The sequence below is a fragment of the Podarcis filfolensis genome (assembly GCF_964270895.1).
Source record: "Podarcis filfolensis genome assembly, chromosome: 1".
In the NCBI taxonomy this organism is placed as follows: Eukaryota; Metazoa; Chordata; class Lepidosauria; order Squamata; family Lacertidae; genus Podarcis; species Podarcis filfolensis.
The window spans coordinates 11,087,420-11,115,019 of record NC_139604.1 but is presented as its reverse complement, the minus strand read 5'-3'; the positions used below and the strand labels follow the sequence as shown (position 1 = coordinate 11,115,019).

General features: G+C 41.0%; 2 protein-coding genes and 1 long non-coding RNA gene across 7 annotated transcripts in view; 1 reads left to right on the top strand and 2 right to left on the bottom strand.

Annotated features, from left to right (window-relative positions):
* COQ10B (coenzyme Q10B) overlaps positions 1-27,600 on the bottom strand; it is a 376,006-nt gene that overhangs the window by 311,239 nt on the left and 37,167 nt on the right. The gene's annotated exons all lie outside the window — the stretch shown is intronic.
* The window catches only part of LOC310743017 (MOB-like protein phocein), a 32,173-nt gene continuing 4,927 nt past the window's right edge, over positions 355-27,600 (bottom strand). Inside the window, exons 1-8 of one of the 2 annotated variants that reach the window (XM_083573054.1) lie at positions 20,383-20,527; positions 9,993-10,055; positions 9,035-9,135; positions 8,183-8,225; positions 7,904-7,990; positions 3,816-3,895; positions 3,150-3,261; positions 355-2,632 (exon numbers count right to left, since the gene is read on the bottom strand). In XM_083573054.1, the coding sequence (XP_083429180.1) occupies positions 2,501-2,632; positions 3,150-3,261; positions 3,816-3,895; positions 7,904-7,990; positions 8,183-8,225; positions 9,035-9,135; positions 9,993-10,055; positions 20,383-20,442 (678 nt within the window). In that variant the 5' untranslated portion in view covers positions 20,443-20,527 and the 3' untranslated portion in view covers positions 355-2,500. Of the gene's footprint in view, positions 2,633-3,149; positions 3,262-3,815; positions 3,896-7,903; positions 7,991-8,182; positions 8,226-9,034; positions 9,136-9,992; positions 10,056-20,382; positions 26,613-27,600 lie in introns of those variants that run through there. The other variant, XM_083573055.1, reaches the window with a different exon arrangement.
* Positions 20,653-27,599, top strand: LOC310743450. 4 transcript variants are annotated; one of them, XR_014539031.1, is made up of 3 exons: positions 20,653-20,667; positions 22,762-22,900; positions 27,099-27,590. It is a non-coding gene; the product is annotated as an uncharacterized lncRNA (long non-coding RNA). The 4 variants fall into 4 exon arrangements; XR_014539028.1 differs by lacking the exon at positions 20,653-20,667 and adding an exon at positions 20,731-20,832 and having other exon boundaries at positions 27,099-27,599; XR_014539029.1 differs by lacking the exon at positions 20,653-20,667 and adding an exon at positions 20,793-20,808 and having other exon boundaries at positions 27,099-27,599.

The window sequence follows — 27,600 nt, the reverse complement described above, 5'->3', positions numbered from 1 at the left end:
CATGTGAGATTAAAAGTTCCTGTGCAGGCTTTTAAAAACACAAATTGCATCAGCAGGAGTGATAATTAACTGGATCAGAGCAGTCAAGGGGTGGGAATTCGACCCTTTCCACCCTTGCAGCGATTCTAACAAACATTGCTCTTCTGAAGCTGATTATTTCCTTTATGGGAAAATCCTCCAGATAGTTTTATTTCTAATAAATCCTCTGCAAGTAAGACACGACACATTCAAGTCATCTCCAGTTAACTCAATTAATACAGACTCTTTGGCTACACCAAGGAATTCTATGTATGAAACTTCAGCAACTCTCTTGATTAAAATAATTTCAAAACAATTTAGCAAAATAGACTGGTATGGAAAAAGAAAAAGATTTAATTGCAACCTCTACTTTTTTTTTTACAATGTAATTCAAAAGACAGACACATCTCAGTTTCCCTATAATGCAGAATGTAAGTTAAACCCTCAATATATATTTACCATACAAAGTCAATAGTTTACTTATGCTTACCGAAGTTCTACAGTATCAGCCAGGCACATGTGTGCACACATTATCAGAGGTACTCGAGTCAACAGCATTAAAGAAGGTTACAAGCAGTGCCCCAGTTACTTAACTTGATAATATGAAGTCAAGTTTACAGTGCAGAATTGGATTTATTTGATAAAAACAAGATGAGCCATTTCAGAGGCATACACCAGAATAATATGGAGATGCGTTGAGATTTTGTTGCAGCCTCAAGCACCATGGACTTTCACAGAAATGCTTAATGGTGCTATTTCATTTTCCGGCTGGGGGAGGCTGCCCTGAATCAGCCATTTCTGACAATAACCATATATATCCTGCTACCTCTGAAAGGGAAATTCTTTAGCCGCTTGCTTTGAGGTATCAATCGCATCTACATTACTCAAGGTAGGCCTTACATTGGGTGAACTGACATAACTAGCTGTTGCTAAGAACACATCTGATGTGATGACCCTGTTATCCATTAAAACCATATTTTAAATTGAAAAGTAAGAACAGCACAGAGGGGCAGAACCTCTCAACAAAGCTGCCACCAACATAGCCCTGTTAAAAGCAAGTGGGGCTAAGTGTCCCTTCTCCTGTAAAGGGATGTAAGGTTGCATTCTTGCTGTTAGATAGGCCCAATTTGAAATATATTTTTTTGCAATTAAGGCATGTACACAATGCTAATCTGAAACACAAATTATGAATATTAGGAAATAAATTTGCACCTTTCATTCTGCGTTAATGAGCACTCTTCAAAATGAAGTGTGTGTGTGTGTGTGTGTGTGTGTGAAGTCAGCTTGGCAACATAAAAACCGAAACTTGCCCATTTCAACAGATCAAGGGGCACTGGTTAATGTTTTAATGTGAATGGAGAATACACCCACTTCAAAAAAATAAAAATAAAAAATCTCTCCAAGTCCATTTGATCACTGCTAGTGCTTTTAGATTTCTGCATTCATATACACTAACGCAAACCTGCGAATGCTATTCAAGGAACATACACTTAAGATTTTGGGGTGGGGGGTGGAATTCAATTACTGGAACATAAAGCAGGTAGTATTTGCATGGATGAAAGGTAAGACAGAATCTCCAGCTGCATGTACTGTGATGAGTAGGGTTCAAAATTCCACGGAACCCTTTTGTTACAAATGAGCAAGGCTATTTTGGCACACTCTGCAGTAGTGTAAAATGAACTTTTAATGCAAGGTATCACCTGTAAGCAATTACTATAAATATGCACAGGTATAAGCCACAGAGCACTTTACTGTAGGCAGAAAGGAACACAAATTGCTTTTACCCACTGGCAAGAGGTGCAGGAAGGAAAACACGGAGGGGAATCTTTGCCTTAAGGTGACTGAAGTGAACATACGGCCTTTTGCGATACACAAGTCTCCACCGATACAGAAAGGCAAGTCCATAAAGAAAAAATCTAGAATACACTTTTGGCAGTATAATAAGTGTTATCCTTTTGGTATTAATACTGTAATAATGAATATTTGGATACACACATACTACAAGAGTTTAGACGCTATATATGCGCACACCCAAAAAAGCAAAAGTTGGGCACTAAAACAAGGGTACTTTCTATAAAATACAAAACGTAAAGAGTTAAATGGACTTGCAAGCTTCTGGTGTTAGTCAAACTAAGGCTAAAATTCCAACTTCATCAGTATATAGGAAGCTTCAGGTTTAAACTGGACAAGGTCTGAAGATTGTGATCCAATGATTGTTTAGCAGCAATTTTACAGAACTGTAAATTCTTTTATTAACAGGCAGTATAAACAGATAATTCTAATTTTATTTAAAAACCATGAGTGCCACATTGAAGAATATACAGCTCATGAATAACTTAAACCATATTCCATATTAAGAGGCAACGCACACAGCATACAAAAAGTATACTAAACAAAGCTCTAAGGATACATGATTGACGTTTCTAAATGATATATACAGTACACAATGTTAATTACGGAATCATTCAGTCCACGACACTCATCATGCCTCACTTTCGCCAGAAACTGAATTCTGCACCTCCTCTTCTAAAATTGGTACGATCAGGTTATCCTTGGACATCAGGTTGTATTTCATCACAAATTTGGTAAACCGGTGACACAAGAAGGTTTCATTCTTAAGACAGAAAAATAAAAAATGCATTAATATACACACATACACACACAGAGCACACAGAAATGCCGTTTACCTTCCTGTCGCAGTGGTACCTATTTATCTACTGGCAGTGGTGTGCTTTCGAACTGCTAGGTTGGCAGGAGCTGAGACAGAGCAACAGGAGCTCACTCTGTCATGGGGATTTGAACCGCCGACCTTCCGATCGCAAGCCCAAGAGGCTCAGTGGTTTAGACCACAGCGCCACCCACTTTCCACAAGCTAAACAGAATTTCTACACATACCACATTTTGAAGCAAAAAGTGAGACTCAGCAGTGGTCTCTAAGAACAACTCAGTTTCAGTCAAGTTCAGAAATAAATGCTGGTACTAAAGCCAAGTGTCAATAAGAGCACAACTCTCTGACCAATCACAACATGACCTCTAGTTCAATACCGTATTAAGGTACAGTATAGCACAATCCTCTATCTACTCCCAGGCAGGTGGGTATAGAATTGTAGCTTTAGTAGCAGAGTACTTACTTCGTATTCATCAAATATTTGGCGATGATGAAAATATGCATGTGAAAATATTCTGTAAATCCTACGGCAGACCGATCCTAGTTTGGCTACGGAGGATTCCTTTATACTAACCCTGTAAGCAATTAAAAAAAAAATTATACATGGACCTTACTTCTGCTATTGTTGCACTAAATGTTTAATGATGGTTGACAGTATTACTTTCATATATTAGCCATATAAAAATTATTTCTGGCAGTAATTTGTTCACCAAATCTATATATAGATTCGTTCAGCCCAAACATTGAGGTCCAGCTCCGAGGACCTTCTAGCAGTTCCCTCACTGCGAGAAGTGAAGCTACAGGGTCTTCGCGGTAGTGGCACCCGCCCTGTGGAATGCCTTCCCATCAGATGTCAAGGAAATAAACAGCAATCTGACTTTTAGAAGACATCTGAAGGCAGTTTTTAAATGTTTGATGTTTTGTCACTTTATTATTATTATTATTATTATTATTATTATTATTATTATTATTATTAATAGTAATAATACACTGTTGGGAGCCGCCCAGAGTGGCTGGGGAAACCCAGCCAGATGGGTTTGGTATAAATAATAAATTATTATTATTATTATTGCCTTCAGAACCAATCATGAATATTTTTAAAAGCAAGCAGATTCACACAGAGCTTTACCTGCTGGGAAAATATTTATTGCTATTCAGAAGACATGCAGCTCCATCCAATGTGTGTCTGGTGTAGTCAATGGCAGGACACTAGAAAGGACCCAAGAAAGAGAGAAGAGAAACTGGAAATCCTCTTGCACAATCAGATTCCCATTATACAAATGGTTGGGCATAACTGAATGCCATCCGAAGTTATTACTAGCTCTGATCCTACACCCATAAAGATGGCATAGTAAGGGGAAAAGGTTGTCTTGCTTTAGGGGAATGAGCTTTTGTAGGAAAACACTCAGGATATTATGTATACGCCTATAAAGAAACAATACAATTCTAGGATTCTATGAGAACTGTTCAGATAATGGTTCAAGGTCGGAAAAAAGAAAGTCAAAACAATTGGCAAAGTAGACACTATTACTGAAGTAGGAACACAAAGATCATACCTACTGACTCAGACATCTAAAAACAGGAGCAGATTGTCACGCTGCGTGCAATTCCTCTTAAGAACTGGCATGAGAGTGACACACACAGAGTCACAGTAGCATACTCTTATTTATTCATCCATGTAACAATTACAAAACTCATTTCCAAAAAATAAACTCCTGTCAAACCTTGCGCTTCCCTTGATATTCTGTTCTCATTATTTTTAAAATGTCCCATTTATCAAACAAATGTAATATTCCGGGAACTACCATTTCCCCTGTGAATCAAGTCAGTTAATTTGCCCATCTCTTCAAGCTCTAGAAACTTCACTAGCCATTTCCATATAGCCAAAATATGGGCACAAGATTTTAGCTGCTAAATTTATTTTTAAATGTCACTCCCCGTGCAATATCCTCCTCAATCTAATTTATGCTATGTATTATTTACACATCCCAAAATCAGATGCCATCTGACAATTCCACCACTTCTCATACTGACAGACTCAATGAGAGACTTAAAAAAAAGACCCCACCAGATCTCATTCCATTTTTCTCCTGGGACAGAAAAATCAAGACCCATTTCCTACCTAATGCTCATTATACTGATCCTTCTTCCTAAATCCAAAAGTACTTTGTAGTTTTTTGCTGACATGCCGTTTGACTTTTTCTTCAAGCTGTCAAAAAGACAACTGTCTTAATGCAGTTGTGATGCGCCCCCCCAATCCTTAAATGGAAGTATGGAAACCGTAAAAATGTCCACACTCCTTTTTGAGTAATTTCATACCTTCATAACATCTCCCCATTCCCTTCCAATGGCCTAAATAAGATACACCATGAATTCCCTAACTTTCAGAATCTTCTGGTCCATTTCCCCTAAGAAACCTAATACTATGCCTTCATAGAGTACCTAACAGATAAATGTACACACTTAATTTCCTTTTTCCATATTATAAAAAGTTGCTGTGGAATCAGATTTTGCTCCAACTGTTCTCCTCTTTCCTTGACACCCACACCAATAATCCTAAATAAGTGTTGATATAAAGCTATTCCAGTTAGTATACGCCTTTATCCTTAGTTTGTAATAACCATACATTTAGCCAATTCAATTGAGCAGCTTCATAAAATGACAATAAATTTGTAACTGCTAGTCCTACTGTCTGATTGGAGGTATTAGCTTCTATTATTGGTGTACATCCTGACATATAGTTACCAAAATTCTCTGCTTTTCTATTCATGCAAATCAAGCAATATTCACAATGAAGTAGACAAAAATAGAAACCTTCATAAAATTGCTTGATCATATTTTACTTTGGCCATCCAAGACAAACTCATTTCTTTCATCTTTCTAAATCTAGTTTTACTTCCTGATCCAATGGCTAGTAATTTTCTCAGCCCTTTGACTATCTACACCACCTTTATTCCTAGATATCTAGCTTGTTTCTTTGTTATAATCACACACAAACACGCTTTCTGCCTGTTTATCTTATATCCCAAAATAGCACCAGAGTTTTCTATGATCTGAAACGCATATTTTTCCAAGGATAAAATTATGTCATCTAGATATGGTGCATTCCAGATCTGCCCTTTCAACCTGACACCACAGATCTTTCCATTTTGCTATAGTGAGTGGCTCTATTGACAATACAAGTAATAGAAGTGAGACGGGCAACCCGCTCTTGTTCCTCTAATTGTCTGTTCACCAGTATTCTTGCTGATGATGCAGAATAGAGATAAAATGGATTAAAGCAACTGAGAAGATTAAAGGCTTCCATGACAGCAAGCAAGCAAGTCAATTTGACCCTGTCAAATGCCTTTGTGGTATCTAAAAACAGTAATAAAGTTGTGTATTGTTATATGCTCATAACCTGTATGATTATCCCATGAAATACATGACACATGGTTAGTTTAAGCCATGGGTAGGCAAACTAAGGCCCATGGGCTAGATCCGGCCCAATCACCTTCTAAATCCGGCCCGCAGATGGTCCGGGAATCACCGTGATTTTACATGAGTAGAATGTGTGCTTTTATTTAAAAGGCATCTCTGGGTTATTTGTGGGGCCTGCCTGGTGTTTTTACATGAGTAGAATGTGTGCTTTTATTTAAAATGCGTCTCTGGGTTATTTGTGCGGCATAGGAATTCTTTTCTTTTCAAAATATGGTCCGGTCCCCAACAAGGTCTGAGGGACAGTGGACCGGCCCCCGTCTGAAAAAGTTTGCTGACTCCTGCTTTAAGTCCTCAACAATGTGCCTGATCTGTGGATGACTTAATCCTGGAGTTCCGCTTGGTGAGCAACAGAGAAAAAGAAAACAAATTAGGGGAATGTAGGAGTAAGTACTTGGATTTATTACCCTATATATTCACACTGTATTTGATATAAAAGCCCTGTGATCTCCTGACCTGGCTGTCCTGAGTCTGACCTAAATGCCAGAGGTTTTCTGTCTTGCTTGCTGAAAGGCTTACAGGATACTGGAATTTTCTGTCAAACATACAAAATCTAAAATTTATGAAAGTTGGAGGTTGCACTACCCCGACAAGACTGTGTGCTGAAGAGAGAGTGTTCCAAGTTGCTATTTGTAAGATGAATATGTGCTGTAAAATAATAGGTTTTTGTTTTAACACTGGAACTGAAATTTAGAATTTGTCAACACTGTGCACATTATCACAAAGGGATACAAATGTTTCACTAATCCGGGGGGACGGGGACAAAGAGTATATAAGGAATTCAATCATCAGAACTGACTGGAGTCACCTGGAGTCTATCACTACATCCAAAGGCTGTAACTGGCAATCACGATCCATCTCTGGACCAAATCCCCTCAGCTATTTCTGTATACAGTGGTGCCTCGCAAGACGAAAATAATTCGTTCCGCGAGTCTTTTCGTCTTGCGATGTTTTTCGTCTTGCGAAGCACGGTCCGTCGCAACTGCGCCTCTTCAAGCGGCTTTAGGAAAAAAGCGAACAAACTTGCAAGACGTTTTCGTCTTGCGAAGCAAGCCCATAGGGAAATTCGTCTTGCAAAGCAATGCAAAAACCGAAAAACCCTTTCGTCTTGCGGGTTTTTCGTTTTGCGAGGCATTCATCTTGCGGGGCACCACTGTATATTCTTGTGTAAATGCTCAGTAAGAGTTTATCCATGGAAGCGTCTGAACATATTTGTCTTTTCACGAACTATTACTATTCCAGTGTGAAGGCTCTGAGCAACATGCTACAGGGTAAAACTACCCAAGTTCTTATGCAGAAAAACAAATTATTATTCGGCTTGGAAAAGACTAATGAAAACTTTTTTTAAAACCCAGTAAAATGTGCAGTCATGGCTAGAAAACTAAGTTTGTCATAAGATGATGTCAAGATTCAACAGCTGTGGGCCAGGAGCAAATTAAATTGAACCATGACTGCTATGGTGACGTGGTTTGAAGGAATGACACTTGTATCTACTACTACCCACTACCAAATCACAAGTACACAGTAACTCATGGTAGCAGGTAAGTATACTCCTCAGATGAAAATTATAGCTGATCTCCAACTTGCACGTGTGCTTATCCTTCATGCTGAACAACTGAACAATCTTATAGACAAATAGTGAATGGAAAATGGTAGCAGGATAAGGGCTGGAGGTCCAGTTGTGTGAAGTTAATAAGCAGAGAAGAGTCTTGGCAGCTGCTTTTTATACTCCTTTCTTACCTCTTTGGGAGTTTTATGAGCTGCACAAAGAAATATCCACTGCTCAGTTGCTGTCATCTGCGTGCATGTATCCGGATGGCATTCAGTCTGTTGAAACATTTGTACCATAAATAAAGATTACGCCAGGCATAGGACCTCACATTCAAATTACTTTCTCTCTATTCCTACCACCATGACTAATAAGAAACATAGCACTGAAGAACAATATGAAGCATTAAGACACAAATACATAAAAAAGTTATTCTTAATTGTCAAAAGGAAGATAAAATAATAAATTACCTGAAGTTTAACCGCAAGGCCATTAAGCTCAAGACAGAACTGCCTAAAATTTTAGAACACAGAAGGTTAGAATTCAGTGGTGCCCAAACTTTTTTCAAAGAGGGCCAGATTTGATGAAGTGAAGCGCCATAAGGGCCAACCAAAGGGCCGACCAAAGTTGTTAACCTTTTTTTTGGATTTTACCCCAGGAAATAAACTGCCACAGGGGCTGGATTAAACCAACCGGCAAGCCGGATTAGGCCCCTGAAACAGACTTTGGACATGCCTGGGTTAGATAATTGCTTGCCTCCCCCATTAAAACACCACAGTCCAATGATTATGAACTACAATATTTTTGGATTGTATCTAGCATTATAAATGCTGTCATTTAGCATTCTCTAACTTGGTGTCCTTCACATGTTTTGGACTACAACTCCCATCATCCCTGACCACTGGCTATTCTGGCTGGGGCTGACCAAATACCTGGAGAGCAGTAGGTTCAGAATCCTGAAACCGTAATTTGTTATTTCTGGAATTAAAGTGCGGTCGTGGGGTGGGTGGGAATCATGCAAAAACTGGCTGGCTAGAGAAGCCAGGATGGCTGCATTTGACCCTTGGCCTGAAGTCCACACCCCCACCGCCCTGTAAACGTGAGTATATCATAAGAAATTTGAATTTAATCAAAATGGCTTTGGTAGTGACAGAAACAAGTATGATTAACCATTAAATCTATTTTTTCTTATGATACGGACAATGAATTGGACAATACCAAGCAGGCACTCATTCAAGGATGAAGGCCCCAAGGCCTTTTTTCAGAGACCGGTTTCAGTTAAGCTCAAACAATTTATTTATTTTTTACAGCACAGATCATACCTTAAGTGTTCATACTTCCAAACACCTTCATCCTGTCCTTCTGGAGGTTCAAGAATTTTGTCAATGTTTGAACAATCTGCCCTTATGTTTTGCTGGATATACTAGAGGAAAGAAATATTTAAATAAGATACATTTCACTGATAATAATAATGTCAGAAATAAACTTAACTGTGTTCAAGACTGTGGTAAAGTTTGTTGTAGAAATTTCTCAACGCACATTGTTACAGCTGGATCCAGTGCTGCTGCACAGCAGACTTCTGATAGCACAATAGATCTTCCCTTATCTTTTCCCTGCACACCCTCAACATCTGCTCTAATCTGACCCCGTTCTAATGTTGGGCCTCCAATGTTCCAAAATGGAAGAGCAACTGTTACTGGAAGCACAATATGTAATACTGACATATTAGAACGGGGTAGGCAGCCAGATGCGGCCCAATCGCCTTCTCAATCCGGCCAGTGGAGGGTCCGTGAAATAGTGGGTTTTTACATGAGTAGAATGTGTCCTTTTATTTAAAATGCGTATCTGGGTTATTTGTGGGGCATAGGAATTCGTTCATTTTTCCCCCTTCAAAATATAGTCTGGCCCACCACATGGTCTGAGGGACAGTGGACCGGCCCATGGGTGAAAAAGGTTGCTGAACCCTGTATTAGAAGGAACATGGGCTCAGTGGTCCAGAGGCTATTACTGTGAAGGCATTTGAGGATCGAACAAACCCAACTATAATTGCAAGAAAGAAAGCTAAGTAACAGCATGCATGGAACACCACTGTCTTCCTGATGTGCTAAAGGCTAACCTATCACAAACAATCACAGCTGCTCTTTACATACAAGAAAAATTGTCTTTGTAACTATAGAAATGCACTGAGATATATTCTAGGCAATTAACAAACAGCAAGAAGCAGAAATAAATGAAATGGGGAGGGGAGAGGTGGACAAAATGAACTTAAATATGATGTACCTGCTGAACTGCCAATGTGCTGTCCATTTCTTCAAAAGATTCATCAGGCCAATTATAAAAATCCTAAGATAGTAAAGGGAAAAAAAGACTTAAAGCAAACTGAAGAAAAACAGAAAGATTCCAGTCCAAAAGATATTCATTATTGCAAGAGCACTTAGAGTGCTATACATCAAAACAGAACAGACACAGCTGTATACTGTGCAGTTGCACACAAATGTCCAAGTGCAATTCCATTCTATTATTAGGAATGCTCAGCTGTTCCAACAAGACTGTAAAGTCCTTCAGGATATCCCTAATTTCACCATCTCTATTGTCCAATTCTGAGTTAATGCAACTAGCTGAATGTGGGGATCTAGTAGGACCAGTGGTCAGGGGTAATGGGAACTGTAGTCCCAAAACATCTGGAGGGCCAAGTTTGGCCATGCCTGGAAATTGTTGTGCTTGTTTTATTTATCAGCAGTTCAGCCTATGAAAAAAAAGAGGGTAATACTAATACTACCTATACTTTTTAACTTGCCAAGTTACCGACGGTTTAAAAGTCAAGCAAGATGGACTAAATTTATATGTATATACAGTGGTGCCTCGCAAGACAAAATTAATTTGTTCCGCAAGTTTTTTCTTCTTGCGAGTTTTTCGTCTTGCGAAGCACGGTTTCCCATAGGAATGCATGTGGGGATCTAGTAAAAGCTATTGCCAAGGCAGCAATATGCAACCTACACTTACAGCAGGGTCAGGTAATGACATCAGTGCAATATCACAAGCCATGACACTGCAATGATGTAGCAGTCTCTGTATCCCATCTGATATACTTATCGACCAGCAAAGCAAGTAGTGAGGCCAACTGCAGCATTCTAAATATTTCACTACAGAATTGCAAGGAGGAGAATATCTTAGTTATTCTACTGAGACATGTTCACCTATTACCTAATTGTCCTCAGTGACTACAAAATGTCAGCTGCAACTTTGCACACTTATACAGAAGTCACACAAATCAGTGAAACTTACCTGGCAGTGTACATGCACAGGGCCGGGCTATTAGACTGCAATCCTAAATTCTTTGGTTTTGGAAATAGTGCTATTTATTTCAATAGAACTTAACTCCATGCAAAAAAAAAAAAAATGTTCAGGGCTGCAATACAGAGTTTCCAATATCCCAGTGGTCAATGGTAAACTAGTTTTCTGTGATGGGCATTTTGACTATAAATACTTTTAATTAAATAGGTTGAATAAATATAATGGTAATAATTCCAGTTCTTTACAGTGCTATAGTCTGTCCTTGTTTGCTCTAAATGGATGCACTGAATTTTAAGATGTGTCAGGAGAAACTCAAAAAAGTTTACAATCTTTTCTAAATCTATCTATCCATCTATCTGCCTTTACATAATACACTGACAGTTATCAGCCCACACCCCTTTTACAGGAGACATTTAAGGTATGTCTCCCACAGCTTTCTCAAGAGGATGACTCATGAATCTTTTCAACTGGAAAAAACACCATGTTACTGAAAAAGAGTAATGCTATAGATAAGAACATACGTGAAAATGACTAACTTAGTCACATCATTTTTTTTTCACTATTCATAAAGGAAGTTACAATCAGATGGTGGACGAAAAATATCCCAAGTATGTCACAGTTTTCCTGCTACTTTTTTTTTTTTTTTAAAAAATATTTTTATTTTTCCATATAAACACAATACAACAAACATAAACATACAAAAACAAAAACAAAACAAAAAACATGTATCATTTCATATCCTAATTTCATATCCTATCTTCCCCGACTTCCTCATGCCTCCCCTTTCTGTATTCCAAATTCTTATCGATTGTTCAGCAAATCTTCCCTTATTTTAATTTAAATTTAGACTATTCTTCCTTATTTTCCTTGTCTTAACCATTGCTAATAGTAACCATTTACTTTCCAGTCCAACATCATTCTAACTTTCATTAACTTTGTGATATTTCTTTAAATAGTCCTTGAATTTTTTCCATTCTTCTTGCGCTGCTTCTCTTCCCTGGTTTCGGATTCTGCTCGTCATTTCTGCCAAGCCCATATAGTCTATCACCTTCATCTGCCATTCTTCCAGTGTGGGTAGTTCTTGCGTCTTCCAGTACTTCGCAATGAGTATTCTAGCTGCTGTTGTAGCATACATAAAGAAAGTTATATCCGTCTTTAACACCCCTTGGCTGACAATACCCAAGAGAAAGGCCTCTGGTTTCTTGGGGAAAGTATATTTAAATACCTTTTTAAGTTCATTATAGATCATTTCCCAGAATGCCTTAATCTTCGGGCAGGTCCACCAAAGATGAAAAAATGTACCTTCAGTTTCTTTACATTTCCAACATTTGTTGTCAGGCACATGGTAAATCTTTGCAAGCTTGACTGGGGTTATGTACCACCTATATATCATTTTCATAATGTTTTCTCTTAAGGCATTACATGCCGTAAATTTTATCCCGGTGGTCCACAACTTTTCCCAATCAGCAAACAAAATATTATGACCAATGTCCTGAGCCCATTTAATCATGACCGATTTAACCGTTTCATCTTGTGTATTCCATTTCAGCAGCAAATTGTACATTTTGGACAAATTCTTAGTACTGGGTTCTAACAGTTCTGTCTCCAATTTTGATTTTTCCACCTGGAAGCCAATTTTACTGTCCAGTTTAAACGCTTCATTTATTTGATGGTAGTGGAACCAGTCTCTCACCTTCCCTTTTAATTTCTCAAAACTCTGCAATCTCAATTTGTCCCCTTCCTTTTCCAAAATTTCCCAGTATCTTGGCCACTTGGACTCCATATTTAACTTTTTAACTGCCTTAGCTTCCATTGGCGACAGCCACCTTGGAGTTTTATTTTCCAGCAAGTCTTTATATCTGTCCCAGACATTTAGTAGTGCTTTTCTGACAATATGATTTTTAAAACTTTTATGTGCTTTAACCTTGTCATACCACAAATATGCATGCCACCCAAAAATGTTATTAAAACCTTCCAAATCCAAAATGTCTGTGTTTTCAAGAAGTAGCCATTCTTTCAGCCAGCAGAAAGCTGCCGCTTCGTAGTAAAATTTAAAGTCTGGCAGGGCAAACCCCCCTCTTTCCTTTGAATCCGTTAGTATCTTAAATTTAATTCTGGGCTTTTTGCCCTGCCAGACAAATTTAGATATGTCTTTTTGCCACCTCTTGAAACAATCCATTTTATCAATTATTTGCAATGCTTGGAACAAAAACAACATTCTTGGCAATACATTCATCTTTATAGCTGCAATACGGCCTAACAAGGAAAGCTTCAAGTTGGACCAAATCTCCAAATCTTTTTTCACTTCTCTCCAAGTTTTTTCATAATTATCTTTAAACAAATTCACATTTTTAGCTGTCATATTTATACCCAAATATTTCACTTTTTTAACCACAGTCAACCCTGTCTCATTCTGGAACCTTTCCTTTTCTATCTGTGTCAAATTTTTCTCCAAAACCTTTGTCTTAGACTTATTCAATTTAAATCCTGCCATTTGACCAAACTCTTGAATTATTTCCAAAACTCTTTTCGTGCTAGCTTCTGGCTCTTGCAATGTAAGTACTAAGTCATCTGCAAATGCTCTCAGTTTATATTGTTTAGCTCCGACCTGAATCCCTTTAACCAACTGGTCCCTCCTAATCATATTAAGCAAAACCTCCAGGACCGATATAAAAAGTAATGGGGAGATAGGGCACCCCTGGCGTGTCCCTTTTTCAACCTTGAACTCTTCTGTAACCACATTATTTACAATTAGTTTGGCTTTCTGTTCAGAGTATATTGCACCTATACCATTTTCAAACCCTTGACCTACCCCCATCCCCCGGAGGTTCTTCAACATAAAACTCCAAGAAATGTTGTCAAAGGCTTTCTCGGCATCCACAAATATCAAAACAGCTTTAGTGTTTATGTTCACTTCCAGCTTTTCCAAAATGTCAATTATATTCCTTACATTGTTCGACAAGTGCCTTTTTGGGAGAAAGCCTGCTTGGTCCCCGTGAATCTCCTCCATCAAAACTCTCTTCAGTCTTTTTGCCAAAATATCAGCAAAGATTTTGTAATCCACATTCAATAACGAGATGGGTCGGTAGTTTTTAAGTTGGGTCTTTTCAGTCTCTGTCTTTGGTATAAGTGTAATGTAGGCCTCTCTCCACGTATCGGGTGCCCTTTTCCCCTCCATAATCTCATTGCAGACTTCCTTCAAAGGTTGTATCAACCCTTCCTTCAAAACTTTGTAGTATTTGGAAGTCAGTCCATCCGGTCCAGGGGATTTGCCCAGCGTCATGCCTTGAATGGCATCTTCTATTTCTTGTGCTGATATCTCCTGGTTCAGTATTATCTTACTTTCATGCGAAACCTTTTTCAGCCCATTTTCCTCGAGGAACTGTTGTATGTCCATTTCTTTTTGCGGCCCTTGTGTGTAAAGTTGTCTAAAGTAGTTCTGAAAACAATTCCTAATTTCCGCTGGGTTGCTTATGTTTTTTCCTTCCACTTCTATATTTGTTACCGTGTTGAGTTTTTGTCTCTTCTTTATTTGCCAAGCCAGTAACTTGCCACATTTATCAGCAGATTCAAAAGTCTTTTGTCTCATTTGTTTAATTCTCCACTCTAATTCTTGATTCATCAGTTCCATATATTGTGTTTGATGAAATTTGATTTCTCTTAGAATCTCTTGGGATTTTGGCTTCGATCTTAATTGTTTTTCCCCTTCTTTTATCTTTTCCAAAATTCTCTCCTTTTTCTCATTTTGCTTTCTCTTCTTTAAAGTATTTTGCTGAATCAAAAACCCTCTCATCACGGCTTTGCTTGCGTCCCATACTATTCTTTTTTCTACTTCAGACCTTAAGTTGATTTCAAAATAGTCTTTCAAGGTTTTTTGGGCCTTCTTGCAGATCTCCTCGTCTCTAAATAAGGTGTCATTCATTCTCCATCTGAAGGAACCAGTTGTTGTTTGCCTCATCACCATCTTTACAGCATTATGGTCGGAGAAAGTTTTTGGGCAGATTTCTACTTTTTTTATATTCGGAGCCATACTGCTAGTCACCCAGATTTGGTCAATCCTTGTCCATGTCATTTTGGCTTCAGAAAAGAAGGTTCCCTCTCTTTCTAATGGGTGTTTTGTTCTCCAAATATCAATCAAGTCCATATTGTCAGTCATTTCAAAAAAAGTCTTTGGTAGTCTTCCATCTTTTGTTATTACCTGTCTTTGTGCCTTGTCCATATTTGTTGAAACCACTCCATTCATATCTCCCATCAAAATTAAGTTGTAATCCATATGGTCCATCAAGATTTCATGCAACTTCTTAAAAAATTCAGCTTTCCCTTCGTTTGGTGCATAGATTCCCACTATCAAATACTTCTCTCCTTGAGATTGAATTTCAATTGCCAAATATCTTCCTTGATCATCTTTAAAAATTTGTTTCGGTTGCAATTTTTCTTTTGCATAGATCACCACTCCTCTCTTTTTTACTCTGTCTGAAGATATAAATTCCTGTCCCAATCTTTTATTTATTAATAATTTTCTGTGTGCTCTTGTCACGTGGGTCTCTTGTAGGCAAATCAAGTCCAATTGGTCTTTCTTTAAGGCATGAAATATATTTTTTCTCTTCCTGGGAATATTTAAGCCATTACAATTCCAGGTTAGAAGTTGCAGAGCCATGATGGGATTATTTACTCCTTCCTCCTACAGCTCCCTGTTTTTGTTCCTCGTCTGTCGGTGGTACCGTGTTCGTGTCCAGTGATGGATGCCCTTGTCCTGGAAATGTCTCTTTCTGTAGGTCTTCTTCGTGTTCTCCCAAGAACTTGTCTTTATCGCTTACAGTCTTTATTCTTCTCTTCTTTCCCTTATATTTAAAAGACAAGCCTTGGGGAAATTCCCACCTGAATGGTATGTAGTTCTTCTTCAGCAGTGTCACCAGGTCTTTATAATGTCCTCTTGCGTCCAAGATACTCTTAGGGATGTCTTTAAAGATCTCAATAAAAAAGTCTTCAATTCGAAGGGCTGTTTGGTAGTGCAGGTTCAATATTTTATCTCGCTCCTCCTTTGATCTTAAGGTAATAAGACAATCTCTGGGTCGATTTCTCTTCTGTCTTATTCCCAATCTAAATGCACTTTCTATCTTAAAATCTTCTTTCTTCAGCTCCTGCTTCCAAAAATCAGAAAATTCTTTTGTCAAATCATCCACCAAGTTCTCTCCTTCCTTTTCCGGCACAAGTCTGATCCTCAGGTTCCTCTCCTTGCGTTGCATATCCTGCATAGAGAGTGCCAGTTCATATTCATCCAATTTCTTGTAAACTGGTGGAAATTTTTCCTCCGCAGCAGTTGCAATTTCCTTAGCTTCCTCGGCTATCTTTCGTGTTATAGATGAATCTTCCAATAATTTCCCAATTGCTTCTGCATTTGAGTTCACTTTATTCCCTAGGTCAGTTATACTTTTAGTATTTAGGTCAATTTTCCCGGAGATTTCTTCAATTTTTTTATTTGTTTCAGCAACTTGTACTTTAGTTTCAGCAACTTGCAATTTAGTCTCCGCACCTTGCTTTTTTAGTTCCTCCAAAGAGTCATTTATCTTCTCCAATACCTTAGCAAATGATTCTTCTGTAGACATTGCTTTCACTTTTGGCTTTGCAGCCACTATAGTTCCAGAGGCTCCTGTTACAGAAGCCCTTCTTTGCATGTAAGTGTCAATTTTGTATTGTCTGCCAGATCTCAAGGTTGTTTCTTGTAACTCCCCTTTCTCTTTACCATCTGCCATAACAAAGTCTTTTAGTCAAGGTCATTCCCAGACTTTGAGACTCACAAACAAAGTTCTCAAATTTTAAACTCCACTTGTTGCTGAAACAATTTGTAGGTCCTCTAGGGGGCGTAGAGTCAGTTCTATGCTTCTCAAAGTAATCCCACACTCTTCAAAAAAGAAGGAATAAAAGTTTCCTAGTCCCTTTCAATTTTTCTTTCCTTTTTCAAGGGGATCCCAGTCAATAGTGTCCTGTAAGTAACTTTGTAATACCACAGAAACAATGTTTCAAATTGGAAGTAACCAAAGTCAATTTGAGATATTTTTTAGCTTCTTATAGCAACAGTCCTTAGCCGGTTCCTTTTCTCCGGCAGTCCGATCCCAGGTTAAAGAGCAGCGATACTTAATCCAATTCTTTTAAATTGGCAGGGAAACACTTTTAAAATCTTCTTCCCCCCCCTCCTGCCTTCGGGGGGGGGGAGTTCTTTGCTTTGGTGGTGGATTTCTTAAATCCCGCAAGTTTCCTCTCAAGCAGTTACAGCTAGAGTGCCTTTCGCTTTGATCTTGCTACAGAACGGAAAGCAGACTTCCTTTTTAGTGCTTGTCCGTCTCGGTGCCCAATTTCTTTACTTTTAGTGTCCAATTATATTTTAGCGGTCAATCCTACTCACGGATAGTTGTTCTTTTAATCCAATTTCCCGGGAAGAAGTCAGCGCTCTCCGCTAATGGCGACGCGGCTTCGCTTCGCAGGCTGGGTGAAGACGACTCTCAGCACCGCTCCAAGACCCCTCCGCTCCTCCGGAGCCTTTAAAAAGGCTATTTCGCAGCGTCGGGGGGGCGCAAAGGTGCCCGCCGAGTCTCCAGTTCACAGGCAACGCGCCTGTGATTTTTAGGGGTCCCCGCTTCGCCGTAGCTGACAGGACCCGAACCCACGAAGCAGATCTCTCCCGGAGCTCCGGTTGAGATCCGCCATTAAGCGCTGGCGCTAACCGGAAGTCCTTTTCCTGCTACTTTATTCAAGCCTTAATGCTTTACCAGAAAACACTATAAAAACGCAAGTCATAAGACTTAATTTGCACAGAAAAATGATGACCAATACTTTACACAGAAATACTGGATTTTAAAAAGGTCTGGCTACATAATTTTAGCAGTAAGGGGAATAACTTGAAAATAACAACAGGCATCATATCTAATTTGGTATCCAGCCATTTGTATGACCAACATCTCAGTGATGCATATGATATGCAATCCTTCAAGATGAATGTACCTATCTAGTTAGTTTGCTATAGAACCAACTTATTACTGGGCATTTCATGCACACACACCCTTTTCAGTTGGTGCATTCCTCTGGTACTATCCCAGGATAACTTCACAAATGTTTTCTTTAACCTAAATTATAAAATGAACTTACTTGCCTCCAGGTTATTTCCTTCAGTCAAAATAAAGCACGTTGTATACGATACAACGGATACATATAATTTATAGCCGAGAATTTGTCTTGAATAGTCAAAACTTGCAGGCATGGCCAAACTTGGCCCTCCAGATGTTTTGGGACAACTCCCATCATCCCTAGCTAACAGGACCAGTGGTCAGGGGTAATGGGAACTGTAGTCCCAAAACATCTGGAGGGCCAAGTTTGGCCATGCCTGGAAATTGTTGTGCTTGTTTTATTTATCAGCAGTTCAGCCTATGAAAAAAAGAGGGTAATACTAATACTACCTATACTTTTTAACTTGCCAAGTTACCGACGGTTTAAAAGTCAAGCAAGATGGACTAAATTTATATGTATATACAGTGGTGCCTCGCAAGACAAAATTAATTTGTTCCGCAAGTTTTTTCTTCTTGCGAGTTTTTCGTCTTGCGAAGCACGGTTTCCCATAGGAATGCATTGAAAATCAATTAATGCGTTCCTATGGAGACCCCTTGCCAGGCTGGCGGTGCGGAGAAGGGCTTTTCTGCCCACCGCAAGCCTTCAGGACAGGTACGGGAACAGAGGGGAAGGCGCGCAGCGCTTCTCCTCTGTTCCCGGGGCTTGCGGTGGGAGGAGGGTTTTTCCTCCCCACCGCCAACATTCAGAACAGCATTCTGAATGTTGGCGGTGGGAAGGAAAACCCTCCTCCCACCGCAAGTCTTCAGGACAGCCATCCGAAGGCTGGCGCGGGGAGAAGGTCTCTCCGCCCCACCGCCAGCCTTCGGAGCAGCCTTCCGAAGGCTGGCGGCGGGAGGAGGTCTCTCTGCCCCACCGCCAGCCTTCGGAGCAGCCTTCTGAAGGCTGGCGGCGGGAGGAGGTCTCTCCGCCCCACCGCCAGCCTTCGGAGGAGGTCCGAGGACAGTGGGGAAGACGGGCTGCGCTTCCCCGCTGTCCTGGAGATTTCCCTATGGGCTTTCGTCTTGCGAAGGAAGCCCATAGGGAAATTCGTTTTGCGAAGCGCCTCCAAAACGGAAAACCCTTTCGTCTAGCGGGTTTTTCGTCTTGCGAGGCGTTCGTCTTGCGGGGCACCACTGTAAGTAAGACAAAACATACATCAGTACAAGTTGCATCCAGTTTTGAGAGGAAATGGCTAGAACGCACATACTCAAGACAGCAGTTAAAACAATACACCGAGAAAAGGGAGAGCGAGAGACAGAAAAGATTCGCATTTCTCAATACAGTAACGCCAACTGCTTTGAAAGGTTAAACACAGATAGGTGTAACCTGGGTCTTAATTACAGCAGGCAAGATTAATGTCAACACGAATCTCTGCCAAATGTGCATTTTTTAAAAAAAACACAGCAAGTACATGAGCAACCTCACAAGACACCAGCCCTGAAAAATACAGGCTAGACCGCTTCTACTCCAACCACCACCCTCCAACTCCTCCCAGCTGTATTCATGAAGTCACTGCCCCCTTTACACGCAATCTTCCCCATCTTCTCCCTGCACCCAGCACCTGAAGTCACCTTCCCAAGACCCCACCCCATGGACTCTCTCCGTGGGGCAACCAACTCCGTCAAACTCTTCCCTGCGCCCCTATATTCTTCTCCCCCAAACACCCTCTTTCCTCCCTGCACAGGTTACATACCGTTTCTTTTTCCTTTACCTTAAACCCTCCCTTCCTAACCAACGTCACGTCCCTAAATCCTCTTTATCTCCGAAGCAGCTGCTTTGAAAAAAAAACAAAACCCCACAACCCACGTCCCTTCCCCGCAACTCCCTCTTATTTTCCTCCCTTTCCAGAAATCCCTGCTCGAGCCGCAGGACACGCAAGGCCGCAGCGGGGCGTTCAGACGTTCGCGAAGTACACGGGGGTGGGGGGAGGGGAAGAACCGCCCACCACTTTTTTGGTCAAAGCCGGATCAGGACCCTGCCTGAACCCCCGACCTCCCCCAACACCCCCCAAAATAGTGCGGCCTGCCATTTTGAGGAGAACATCCCACCCTCGCGTTACTTTCCCCTTCACACCGGGCGGCGGCGGCGGCGGCGCCTCTTTCCACTTCCCCGGGGAACGGAGCGAGGCGGAGAGCGAGTAGGCCTCGGCCGCCGCCGGCTTCTCGGCCCCCGTCACCCCCCGGCCGCGCCACCGGGGCCCCCTCCGCCGCTGCCGCCGCCGGCACCCCGCTTCCCACCCGGAGCCAGGGACCCGTCGAGCGGGCGCCGGGCTTACCTGGGCCTTGGTGCCCGGCCTGTTCCTCCTCAGCACAGCCGTCCCCTCCGCCATGACCATAGTGACAGCGAGCGGCGCCAGGACCCGGATGCGGCGGTGGCACAGCAGCAGCAGCAGCAGCAACTAACCAAGCGGGGAGGGCGGGGGGAGGAGGAGGAGGGAGGCGGGAGAGGCGCGAGACGACGGACGGGACAACGCGAGACGAGCGAGCTTCCTCCGCGGGGAGGGGGGGGCCGAAAGCCCGGCGGGAACGGGTAGGAGAAGCACGTGATCGGCCTACGTCAGGTCGGCGGGGGCGGGAGGCAGGCGCGAGCGCCGAAGAGCAGAAGTCTCACAGGGGCGGGGGAGGGCAGAACAGCGCGCGCGCGGGCGCCCCCTCCTCCTCCTCCCAATAGCGGGGAGGAGGGCGAGAAGCGCAATAGAACGGCATGGGGAAAGGGGGAGGAGCGAGTATGCGGAGGGCGGGAAGGAAAGGGCGGGAAAGGGGGCTGAGGAGGAGATGTAAGCCGCCCTGAGGGCTTGTGAGGGAAAGGCGGTGTATAAATCTAGATACAATGGTAGCCATTAATCTGATTTTATAATGAAATGATTTTAGAATGTTGTATTATTATTTTATTGTTGTTAGCCGCTCTGAACCCGGCTTCGGCTGGGGAGGGCGGGATATAAATAAAATATTACTATTATTATAGATCGATAGATAGGGCGCCTCATACATAGGTGAAACTGCGCTGGAATAAAGCATAATAATAATAGTAATAATAATAATTGCGCTGCACTAGAAAGAGGCCTGGACAAAAACAAAGGACGTGCTGTTTTTTAAAAAATAATGGGTGTGTCAGAGAAGCTTGCTTAGACCGTTCACAGGAACAGGAGGAGGGGAAATAAAAAACACCCTTAACAGCAGGCGTATAATGAAATACTGTAGAATAATAATAATAATAATTAATTTATACCAAGCCCATCTCGCTGGGTTTCCCCAGCTACTCTGGGCTGTTCTCAACATAATATTATTATTATTAATAATAATAAAGTGATAAAACCAAACACTAAAAATTTCCCTGTACAGGGCTGCCTTCAGATGTCTTCTAAAAGTCAGATAGTTGTTTATTTCCTTGACATCTGCTGGGAGGGCGTTCCACAGGGCTGGTGCCACTACTGAGAAGGCCCTCTGCCTGGTTGCCTGCAACCTCACTTCTCGCAGGGAGGGAACCGCCAGAAGGCCCTCGGAGCTGGACCTCAGTGTCTGGGCTGGTTGATGGGGGTGGAGACACTCCTTTGGTTCAACTGGCGCAAATAAGTTTTTGGACAAAAATGCAGAGCGAAAGGCGGAGGTGTTTCTCATCGCTTGCGACCATGCTACCTGCCCTTGCTAACTTTTGACAACAGGGCAAGGCAGTGGCCAGAACATGTCACCTCGCAGATGCTTCTCGGAAACATAGCACATTATTATTATTATTATTATTATTATTCCATTTACAACATAACCAACTTTTCCTCCAAGGAGCTCGAAGTGGCATGCATAGGGCTCCCCATTCTCTCCTCACAATAACCCTGTGAGGTAGGTTAGGTGGAGAAGCAGTGGCTGCCCCAAGGTCACCTGGTGAGCAAGCTTCATGGCTGAGTAGAGATTTGAACCCTAGTCTCCCAGGTCCTACTCCACCATAACCGCTAAGCAGCCTGGAGAAGGCCAGACTGCCTCAGGGGCTTTTGAATGCACCTTCAGGAGAACAATGCTGATCTGAAGGGGGAAACTAGGAAGCAGTAAACAGAAATATTGCATCCACTTTTATTTGTGGTCAATCCAGCACATTTCTTAGCCTGTCCATTGTAACATAAGTGTTATGTACTGAAGTTCTCACCCTGGGCCAGCAGGGGGATACTGTAGATAGTTATGCAAATGAAGGATCGAAAGTGACGTTCAGTGATTGGATAGTTTGTATGCAAATGAAGGGTCGAAAGTGACGTTCAGTGATTGGCTAGTTACAGAAAATGGTTACTGTTGCATTCTAGTGGAGCTCTATATAAGCAGGCTGACTGAGCTCCTCAGTTCAGTTCTGTTCCAGCTTACAAACAAAGAGCTGCTTTGGAAGAATCACTGTGTCGTCTGATACGTTCGCCCACAACTTAACAATAAGAGTCATAAGAGTTCAGAGCTGGGTTTCCTTTTAACCTCTGAATGGAGCCTTTCCATTTTAGAAGAAGCATGGGTGAACTCAAAATCTTATAACTTTGGTCTATGAAAATATACAATTGCTACACCCTTAGTGCCTATGCCAAACATATCTACAGCTTCCCATCATTCATCAGGGCCAAACCCCAGCTTTTTCCCTCTCAAAAAACATTGGTCACCAAGGCCTTTCATATTTGCTTGCTTTTCAGAGCGGGTTTAGCAAAGCAAACAGAATTAATTGCCCTTGAGAAGATCACCACGGACAGAAAACTGGCCACAGCTCCTAGCTTTAGTAGCAGGTCAGGGAGCCTAGCTTTCATCTGTTGGCATAAAACCTTTCTATAAAAGGTAAAGTAACATTCAAAGAAGGTTTGGGGTTTGAAATTTTAAATTTGACTTGTTGCTCTGGTGGATCTATTCCATAACAAAAAAAAGGGGGGGAGCCTGGCTTTTGGTTTAATCAGGATCACTTTTTCACTCTAGAAGGGAAGAGGGTTTGGCTTGTATCGAGCTTTTTATTTTAAGTGTTGCAGAAATTGACAATTATTTGCACTCCTGTCACTGAAGCAGTGCAATCGCATGAACTCACTTTGTTCTTTAATAAAAATAGCTACCAACCCCCCCCCACATAAATAAATTTCCACTTAAACATGGGGGGGGGGTAAACTAACATGAATAAAATTAACCATATGTGCCAGGCAGACTAGACAATGGGACAAGGTGTGTAAAAGAACAGTACAACACCAAGTTTATCAATTTCTTGTTTTGCTTATTACATTTACATTTGTAGGAGCAACATAAACTATGGGAACAAAACTTTCATTGTGACTTGGCACCAAAAAACAGGTGTTTCCAGTGTCACTTCAGTTTCTGGCTAGATCAATTTCAACTCAGCTACTTATATACAGTACACTAATTTAATAAAGAGGACGGGTGTTAGGTCTCATTGGCGTATTAATAGGATCCAAAATGGTTTAAAAGAATACCCTAGTATTTTCATGTAGGAGCGCCAATCCGGAAGACCACCTACAGTACAGTGTGGCTAAAAAAGAGAGAATTATGTATGGGGAAATAAGGTGACTATGTACAAACATACCTTTGTCTGCTTTACAACAAACTGGAATTTGGGTAAAACATTTACTTGACAGAAAGCTAGAGGGAGCAAGGCACTTGTCATTATTTCCTTTCAACGAGAACCTGAATTTCTGGCGGTGGTCCACATCTTTCTAAGGAAGTTTGGGTAGAAGCAGGGGAAAGTGGGTGCACCTTTCTGACCTCTCAGTCTAATTAAGTCTACCATTTCATTCTTATCCAACTGTTATCTGGTGACACTGGGAGATCTGTGGTTCAGGTCTTTTTTATTTGCAACTTATTTGCATTCATTTCAGTAGACAGCACTTCAAATTCTACGATATTCAGAGCCACGGGAGTTTAGGGAGTGCCCTCATTCATACCATTCTAGAATTAAAGCAAACACCCACCCATAAAGTTCTGCACACTTGGAGGGTGGGGTTCAGATAGCATTTCTTGAATAGAATCCTCTCACCCATGCCACATGGCAAATCTATTTGATGATGAGGAAACTTCAAAATTAGTAACGGTGTCAATATGTGCTGTTAAAGGCAAAACCTAAGCCCTTTGGGCATACTTTAAAATAGTTTATTGAATCCTGGGCCCATACTATCATGCTTTGGATTTGTTTATGGTGTTGGAACTTTTTTTTCTCTCCCTCTCCACATGCACCTCATAAATTCCTTACAATATTGACTATCCCTGCTGTTAAGGGGAGGTGTAAAATATATTTTGGTTGTGATCCATAATTAAAGAGAATCATGGTTCGCAGCAATGCCCCTTCCTGAAGCTGACCTATCAACCACTAAACCATAAGCCAGTTTCAAATAAACAGTACTGTCCTTGTTCTCTGTGCTATAGCCTTGCAGTGGATGATAGAACATTCTCAGCTGTTGCGCATAACATTCTGCATAGCTTGTGCATCATGTCCCCCCATAATTTACAAGGGAGAGGCTCTTTATTTCTTGGCAGTTGAATCCTAAACATAGTGGCTTAGATACTGTTAACTTACGTACACAGAAGGAAAGATTCCCAAATTTTCCTTCCCCCTTTTTCCCTTCCTTTATGGAAGATGGGGAAGGGGTCTACCATGGGGTAGGTGGTAGAGGTTCTGGGTTTTTGTTGTCTCCACTGAGCTCAACTTCCCTCAGCTGCCAATTAGGGTTTGAATGCTGTTGCTTTAACCCGGGCAGAATTCACATGTTGGATTCCCATCTTTCGGATTGCTCTCCCCATCTGTTCTCTAGCCAAGCAAGTAATACAGTATTCTAAATCAGGTTTCTCATTCATCAAGAGCATTGATTGTTTCAGTGTCAAATTTTTGCATTTCATTTCCAAGCCTCTTGTTATTGTGATTTGCAGGTCTGGGTCTTGATGTGCCTTATATTATCTCTGCATGCCTTCCTCCATTTTGTTTTTAGGGCAAAAATATTTCCCACTTCTTTTCATTCCTTTAAACATTTTGAAAGTAATCATTACATTAATCAAAATGGGGGGGTCATCAGAGCATGAATCCCAGTGGCCAAGCTATCCCTGTCCAGGAATGGCTAGCAGCAGCGAAACCTGGGCAAAAGCACTCCATATTACCAAAGACCCCTGGCTCCAGTGACTTTGTGGTATTGAGGAACAGTCCTAGATAACCGTTCCTTCAGGGTATGTGCAACCCCATAAAAACAGGTGGTCCCCCAATTCCCAGACCTAGGAAACACCCCACTTCCACATATCGGTGGCATCCAAACTTCAGATTTTCTGATGACCTCATACAGCAGTTTCATATAGAGAGAACAGGGGACAGAACAGAACCTCGAGGGACTGCATGGATTAGTTTCCATGGGGGTGAACGGAAACCTCCCTATGCTACCCTCTGAGACCAGCCCTGCAATTAGGAGCAACACAGTGCCCTCCACTCTCAACCCACAAAGTTATTTCAATAAGATGCTGTTTCTACAGTATCAAAAGCCACCGAGAAATCCAAGAGAATCAACAAAGTTGCACTTCCCTCTACACTAAACAAGGCTGTATCAGTTCCAAACTGGAGTTTGACACCAAACTAGAATGGGTCCAGATAATCAGCATTCTCCAATGATGTCTGGAGCCGACCAGTAGGTGTCATCATTTTATGCCTGACAAAGCTAGTTTGGTTTTCTCAATATTGGATATGCTTCCCCTTGTTCGATTTGCTGGCATGCAGCATTTTGAACAGAATGCAGTAGCCTTTCTGGGAACTGTTTTACATCCCTAATTTTAAAGAATTGCACATTTTATTTCCCTCAAATGCTGGTAACCCTTCCGTGACAGCACAATAGCATGGCCATTTTGAGTTTGTGCACCCGTAGCTCCTAGTGAGAAATGTGATGTTTTCCAGGTTGGAAGCAATTATTTTATTCATTGACTTGAATAATTTTAGGGATTTAAGGGATAATTATACTTGACTTGTGAACTCTCCAAGCATTCTGATGCTTTTTTTCCCCCAAAGATGGAGAAATTGGTCCAAAAAGCTCTTTAGGATTCCACGTTGTAATGGCATGACGTAAAGAAGGCTGTATTGCAGCACAGGACGGATGCTTTTTTGGGGAAGCAGGAAACTAAACCTTGATGGTTTCATGGTTCTTTGGCTCCTAGTCTATACATCTTTTTTTATTATTATCACAAGCCATCACTGTTTCACCCTGAAATGCTTTGGCTACTTAATTAGCCGGCAAGCTGCTCTAAGTATATATATATTTTTTTAAAAAAAAACAGAACACACGGAATAAGATAGTAAGAAATGTATTTTGGCTATACACATTGTTTTATTTTGAAGTCACAATGATACTTGGTAATTTGGGAGAATTTGCATTTATTAGAAAATAAAGAAATTATTTACATGATGGAACAGAACCATTTGAGCACTTTTTGTGGAATGAAAACTTAATGATAATGGAGCAAGATGAACTGTTCAGTCCACATATTTTCCAAGAATATCACCATCTCTAAATATGAAATAGTCCTGCAAATAAAGAAAACAAATTTGTCCATGTTGAAGATAAACAAGTACTTCAAAAGCTGGAACACTGACGCTCTTCCAACACAGAGATTTATGACATGTCCTTGGATCAGTGCTATACAAATATTAACCCAAGGACAATTCTTCTACTTCATCATTGCTAGTGCTCTGAAAGGGGCTTGAATTCCCCCAGGACAGACTTCAGATGAATTGATTGGAATAGTTTACAGGAGTTCAAAAGAAAATTAAGAGATTCAGCTGGAATTCTTCTATAAAAGACCCATGTACTCTTGAGATTTTAAATCTCACCTAAGGTTTACATACATATACATAAACTTTTAACTTTCCCCCACTTTACATTGGTTTACAAACTTGTTTCCACAGATGGTTTGGCCCTAAAATAGTACATACAAATGCTAGAATTTGTGCAATGGTTGTTAATTTTTGAAATGCAGGTCACACACTTGGCAAACTTCTATTCCAATGCAGGCAAATTAAACCACAAGGAAATTACTGCAGTGGCTACAAGGGGTGAGTCTTGCCTGTTCCATACTCAGGTTTCTCCCCAAGGAGGTAAGTCACAAATGTGTTTCATTACTTCTTGGTAACAGGCCTAAAAGCAGTAAAATCTCTTCTCCCACAACAAAGGAATGGGGTTGCAGAAAGAGGACAGTGCCTATTCCAGATGCAGTTACTTCTGGATGGAGATGAAGGAAAGCAATGAAATGTTTATAGAAGGTAGGCAGAGACCGAGGCAGTGTGCATACATCTCGGAACATAGCATATGGAAACTATTAGGTATATGAGAATTAGGTGAGCAGACCACTGAGGTTTCTTGGGAAAGGGCATGAAGATTCTAACGAAATGTATGTGATCTTCCATAAAATTAAGAGAAGCACTGCTTTTGGCTTTGTTTATAAAATAAGTGTTTAAGCAAGTATAAAAGTGGCATACAGAGTATAATATACAGTATAGAAATTTAATTCACATA